Source organism: Pteropus alecto, unplaced genomic scaffold (genome assembly GCF_000325575.1).
Source record: "Pteropus alecto unplaced genomic scaffold, ASM32557v1 scaffold138, whole genome shotgun sequence".
NCBI lineage: Eukaryota > Metazoa > Chordata > Mammalia > Chiroptera > Pteropodidae > Pteropus > Pteropus alecto.
In genome coordinates, this window is record NW_006441525.1 from 781,345 (window position 1) to 788,001 (window position 6,657).

Genomic DNA, 6,657 nt, shown 5'->3' on the forward strand with positions numbered 1-6,657 from the left:
TTTGAAGAGGAACAGGTATTGGTTAGTCAAAGAAGCATGAAAAAGAACATTCTAGCTGGGCAAAAACAGTAAAAGTATATGCAAAGATAGTCATGGAAGGGCTTTATTATTTATTTCCCTCTATAATTCATCTATATATCTTGGTCACATACAGTAGTTTCTAGAAGCCACCTTTCTTTATTCTTGCCACCTATTCTCCTAAGAAAGCAAATTTGTTTATTCCACAAGCAATTATTTAGCACCTTCAATATGTAAGCCTAGAAATATATGCACTGACTTAAAGGAACAGAGAGTATGGCTAATGGTAATACACTATGATTATCAAAGGACTGAATTTTACTTTAGCTTTTTACACCAGAGCTTTATACATAGTTGCATTATTCGCCTATGTTTTAAAAATGTTAAATAAGTTTTTCACTTACCTTTGAGTTCCACTAACAACAGAGGTGCCAAGAATAAAATAGCTTAAATTCATTTATAAGAAAGGAAACATGGAAAGACTTAATCACAAACTAGACAAATACCTATGCAAACCCAGAATGATTATTTAGTATAAAGTCTAGATTAGGAACTCTAAACTCTTTGGATCATACACTTCTCCAAAAATCTAATGAAAGCTAAGGACCCTGTGGTAAGTATCTTCTGAAAGGGCTCCCAATAATCCCCACCTCTTGGTATTCACAACCATGTTTAATCTTTCCTTGAGTATGGACGGACTCAATCTAGCAACTTGCTACTAATGAAATGAACATGGCAAAAGTGATAAGTTGTCTCTTCTGTGATTAGGTTACAAAGGACCATAATTTCTGTTTTACTAGTGCTCTCTCTTGCCCTCTCACTTGCTATCCTAAGTGAAGTATGCTGCCACATGAAAAGCTCCATGCAGAGGCCCATGTGGCAAGGAACCAAGGGAAGGCCTTCATGAATGGCTCACATGAAACTGAGGCCTCAGTCTAACAACCTACAAGGAACAGAATCCCGCCAAAAACCATGTGAGCCAGAGAGTGACTCCTCCCTATTCCAAGAAAGGACTGCAGCTTTGTGAGAGGAAGAGCCAGAGGACCTAGCTAAACTACACCTGGATTTCTCACCCACAGAAACTGTAATATGATAAATGTGTATCATTTTAAGCTGCTGAATTTTGGAGTAACTTGTTACACAGCAATAGATAACTATCAGATCCTCTCTGCAGAAAAGTATGTAGTACATGGCCAAATTCTGACACACATTTTAAGGAAATAGAAGGCCTCTCCGAAGTCTACCAGTAGAATTCCCACTGGCCCAGGGATTCCAGATTAAGAAACATCTGATACAATATGCACAAAAGGCTTATAAGAAATCAATTTAACCATGTTATACAGCTTAACAAATGTCAGAATACTTCCCTTTCATAAAGTATTACTGAGACGGTTAAACTACTTTGTAAATATAATTAATATCTTAGTACTAGTATTATCAAGCTAAATTATACCAAAACATTATTTTGAATAATATATTTCATAAATACTATGTAATTACTGAGGATAAAATGATGACTAAGGCACTATCTTTAACCTTGAGGACTTAACTGTCAAGTGGGTCACACACACACACACACACACACACACACACACACACACTGGCTACCATAAGAAATGGGAGTACAAATAGAGATCTGCATATGGTATCTACTCATAATGACTTTACTAAATTTTAATTATAAAGTTATTAAAATAGTTACCTGTACTGTTTTTCCAAGTCCCATGTCATCACCAAGAATACACCCTCTTCCTTGGATGAAGTGTCCATAAAGAAACTGGGCTCCTTCTCTTTGATAGTCTCTCAAATACCTATTAATAGTATAAGGAATAGACTCTCCATCTTTAGATAATGGAAATGCAATAGCAGCTGATGGAAATTTTCGGTCTGGGAAATAAGGTTTTTCTAAATCTTCATCATCAAATATGTAATTCCGGGAGCAATCTTTGACAGATTTTACTTCTTGAAGTTTTTTCAGAGGTACTTTCTTTTCTTGAAAATCTGAATATAAGACAATTGCAAATGACTTCCCATTTTCATCTACTACGATAGATTTTATGCTTGCTTCACAAAGTTTTTCATTTTCTGGAGAAGGGACAAGACATCTTTCTCCTGGATGCCATATGTCTGTAATAATGAAGAAGAAAACGAAGTTTACAAATTTAGTTTATAAAGTAACACCTCACATAAACACTCTTCCCAAATAACTGAAACAAGATAAATTATACTTATGATATATATATTTTCCTAAAACATATCACCAGATGTTCTATAAAAAGCAGAATAAGTGGTACATCATTTACTTCCAGTAGTTCTCAATCTGGCTATGTCATAAACTCCCCATACATGCTTGGATACTACTTCTGTTCATTCTGATTCAGTGGATATTGGCCATGGGTATCTGGTTTTATTACTTTGGTTATTGTTGAATTCCAAGGTGGTTCTGAAGCACAGCCAGGGGGGAGAATCACTGATTTAAATATTCACGATGACTAACGAACATAACTTATGTATGCTTTTGTGATTCTTCCGTCTTTTTTGTAGTAATTCTATTTTCTTTCTCTGGAGACAGCTGTTTCTTCTGTTAATATTCCTGCTTCTAAACTGTTGCCTTAATATGTGTACAATTAACCAAGGGAACCACCAATGATGGGTACCAGCTTTGTTACAACTTTTCCTTCCAAAGTTTTGAAGAATTGAGGTTCTTAAAAAAGAGATGAATTCTAAGGTCTCTTTTTGCTAAGATTCTATTATGTTTTTGAAGAGTTTTACCTCTGTATAAATTAATTTATTCTGTCCTTAACTGTACAGCTATTTTATTTTCTATTCAGAAAATATAGCACTATGAGTGGGGTGGGGAGTCTCTACAGAGTATAATATTGGTAAATTAAAAAATACCAAATAGAGGAAATTAAGTAAAAACAATGTTACAAATATAATTTATTATAACAAGAATCCTGGTCTATGGCCATGCTACCCTGAACAAGCCCAATCCCGTCTGATCTCGGAAGCTAAGCAGGGTTGGGCTTGGTTAGTACTTGGATGAGAGACCACCTAGGAAGACTGGATGCTATAGGCATAAAAAATAAAAAAAAAATTTTAAAAAAAGGGATTGTAAACTTGACAAGGTCCTTGTAATCTGTGAGGTCAACCAAGCGTTGCCTCGCCCCTCCCCCCGCCCCCTCAAAAAAAGAATCCCCAAGGAATTATATGGCTACAACTGTAAAAACTGTAGAAATTATTTTTCTCACACATTTCTCATTGAGATCAGATAACTACTGGTAGTTTCCTGGGTTCTTCTTGATGATTTCAAGTTTGGTTTTTATAACATTCATGATTATAATATAACTAGTATGTCTATCCTCTCTTATGCAAAAATTGCTCATTATGCTATTTCTCATCAGTTGTTTCTTCAAAGTAAAACCATTATTCCCACTAACTTTGGTGAGGTTGTGTTTTGCATAACAATCAGAAGTACACAGAGAAAAATCTGTTCTTTCACTCTAATCTTTGGATTTAAACTATCTGAGAACTGGTATACTATTCTAAAAGACAGTTTAAATGTGAAACTAAAACTCTGATCCACTGTACAAGAATAACAGATAGGTCAATGGGCCTTATTTTCAAAATAGTACTTTTTGAGCCTAAAACCTAAATTAACCACTATAGCAATTCTTAATACATTATTTCAGTTTCACATTTGTTTGCCTACTCAGCAAATGCCTACTAATTTTAAAGACCTAATTCATTAATTTATTATTCAACACATGCAATTTTCTGCCAATAATTAACCAAATATTCTTCCACACAAAATGAAAAAAAAAAGATAAAAAAAAAAAGAAAAAATATAGTGATTAAATGGCGTCATCGTCTAACCAACTTTTCAAGATAGGAAACTTTTTAATTAGCCCTTATTCTTCTTTTTATATTACTCCCTACTTCCAATCCATCAGAATGTCTGGCTGGTTCTACTTCAAATATGTATCATTTCCCTCCATGCTACCATCTCTCTCAAAAAACTGCTGGAGAATTATTTCTGTAGAGTCATATTTTAGCTATTTGTCATTTTAGATTTTGCAGGCTATCCTCTCTCTTGCCCTTGTAACACAAACACATAAACATATGGGCATGGCTGTGTTCCAACAAAATTTTATCTATGAAAAAAATGTTAGGCCAGATTTGACCCACAATGGTAGTTTGCAAACCTCTGCCCTAACTTTACCTTCCTCCGAAAGTACTGCTATAGATTACTAAGCATTTTCTCTGCTGCCACTAATTTCCTCCTACAATCCATTTTCCACATAGCAGCAATAATGATTATTTAAAAATATAAATTAACAAATCTTTAACTTAAAATCTTTCAATAACCATCCACTACAAATAAAATCCAAACTCCTTACTGTAGCTTACAAGCCCCAGTATGATGTGCCTCTACTTACCTCTCCAACATAATCTGTCAAATTTTCCCTTGACTCAAACATGCTAAGCAGGTCTTCTCTCAGCTGTTTTTATGTCTCAGAGATTTTGTCTCTGACCACCTTATTTAAAGTAGGATACTCCATTATTCTCTATCTCAGTATTTTATTACCTTCATAGCACATATCACAATGTTTAATTACCATGTTTACTTGTTTTTATCTGTCTCACTAGAAAGTAATTTCCTTTCCAAGAAAATGTCTGTATTATTAAAAAATTTTATCCCCACAAGCAACACACCAGTAGGCATTTAATAAACATATACTCAATTTTTTAATGAAAATACATCCTTGATCTCACAGATCCTTAATATCTACTGAAGGAAAGAGTTATTAAAGAGTTCACGAACATGAAATTGTAATAAGTGTTCCAGAAGAAAAGAACAGTATGTTATGAGAAAGAAATACCGAGGAAACATAATTTAAAAGGGAAGAAGGTCTCGGAAGAATACGTCAGTCAGAGGGTACAGCATATGCAAAGGCCTATGGCCTTCACACGATTAATGGAAATCTATTTGGTTCCTGACTTTGTATAATTTCTAAAACTAAATATATTCAGCTAACTTTGGGCTAGGGCTGAAATCTTTCAGTATTCAAACTCCAGAACAAATAGCTTAAATTGGGAGAATTTCCTGGTGGATTAAATAGGGGTGGAGGGTGAGCGTAAGGTTTCTTATGATCTGGTCCCTGGGTTCCTCTAACTTCATTCACTTCTGACCCTTTCTCCCTCTTGCATTCCAAACTGGCCTCCTTGCTCTTCCTCACCATGGCAAGCATGCTCCCACCTCTGAGCCCATGAGCTTTGTTATATCACTATAAATGATGAAATCTATTAATTCGAGGGCAAGAAGGCATCGCAGATGACTTATGACAGATAACCACACCCTCCTTAAACCCTCTTGGTAACTCCTTAAAGGCGGAATGTAAGGCCCTCAGGACATCATATATTAAGCTCTTTGTGCTATAAAGTAAAGTGAACTAAATACCTCAACGTTTTTTTTTTTTTAATCTACTTAACAACAACAACAAACTACCATTCACAAAGAACTGGGACATACAAGGATAAAGAATAAAAATATCAAATATTTACTGAGAGCTTACTATGGGCCTGACGCTGGGTCTCATAAGTGCTTTGCATAAACCATCTTATTTAATAATCACAAGAACTCAGCAATGATCTCAATTTTGCTCAGGAAGTAACTGTCTGAGCTAGCACTAGATCCAGGAGCAGTATGATTCCAGAGTTCGGGGTCTCAGCACTGAGTCGCAAAGAATTGATCTCAGACTTGGAGAGTTTCACAATCTCCTGCTGTCACTCAGAGGAGCCACAGAGTGAAACACCAACCCTTAAGGAACCGGCAGAAACGGTTCCAAACTGGCGCAGTAAAGACAGGTGTCAGCAGAGAGGCGAGCTCGGAGCTTATACCTTTGCCGGCGGTTTCTGCGCGAGGCTTCGGGGCAGAGAGATCCATCTGGCAAGGGGGACGGGCCTGGCAGCCTGGGTAATTTTGACACCAGACAAATCGCGGAGGACCGCAAAGAGGAGGCGAGCAGACGGCCTAACCGCGGCCACCACCACCTTCCGCCGTCCTCCGTACATCGCCCTCCTAGAGCTCGAGCCACAGGGAGAGAAGGTGCAGTTTGCGGCGGGGTCCAGGGAAAAGGGATGGCGGCATCCGAGGCAGCAGCAGAGCCGGAAGACGCTGGAAGGTTGACAAGGCGGCGCTCACCTAGTCGTTTCAGGGTCCACCGCCGAGAGAGTACAGCAGGTAGGCAGGTCGAACCCTAATCCTCCCTCTCAGACTTGGGCCTCTCTTTACCGCCCACCGCAACTTCCAGCCCTGACTCAGAAAATCCCGCGAGAACGAGCTCCTGAACTGTCATCGGGTTCTCACGAGAACAGAATCTTGGTTTACATGGGCGTAGCAATCTTTCTGCAGTCTCCTCCCGCAGGACTGCAGCACAAAGATCTATGATAATTGCAAGTATCGCGAGGTCTGATATTGCTCGCTCTTGTGGCGCGCGATGTTGTAGCTCGTAAGGGAGGCAGGAAGATAGATATTTGTGCTCTTGGTCCTGTTGTAGTGTTATAAGGACCAGTAAGAAAGGTGGCGGCTTGGCAGGAGACGGTCTTCCCCGCGATCTTGGCATTCTGGCTTATATT

At 37.9% G+C, this 6,657-nt stretch overlaps 1 protein-coding gene and 1 pseudogene across 4 annotated transcripts in view; one reads left to right on the top strand and one right to left on the bottom strand.

Moving 5' to 3' along the window:
• The window catches only part of ERCC6L2 (ERCC excision repair 6 like 2), a 118,157-nt gene extending 111,747 nt beyond the window's left edge, over nucleotides 1-6,410 (bottom strand). The window contains exons 1-2 of one of the 4 annotated variants that reach the window (XM_025051663.1): nucleotides 5,920-6,410; nucleotides 1,721-2,145 (exon numbers count right to left, since the gene is read on the bottom strand). In XM_025051663.1, coding sequence (XP_024907431.1) covers nucleotides 1,721-2,145; nucleotides 5,920-5,965 — 471 coding nt within the window. In that variant the 5' untranslated portion in view covers nucleotides 5,966-6,410. The remainder of the gene's footprint in view (nucleotides 1-1,720; nucleotides 2,146-5,919) is intronic. The other 3 variants (XM_025051664.1, XM_006918812.3, XM_015594783.2) reach the window with 3 other exon arrangements.
• On the top strand, nucleotides 2,979-3,097 carry LOC112485409 (annotated as a pseudogene).
• Nucleotides 6,411-6,657: the final 247 nt, after the last annotated feature.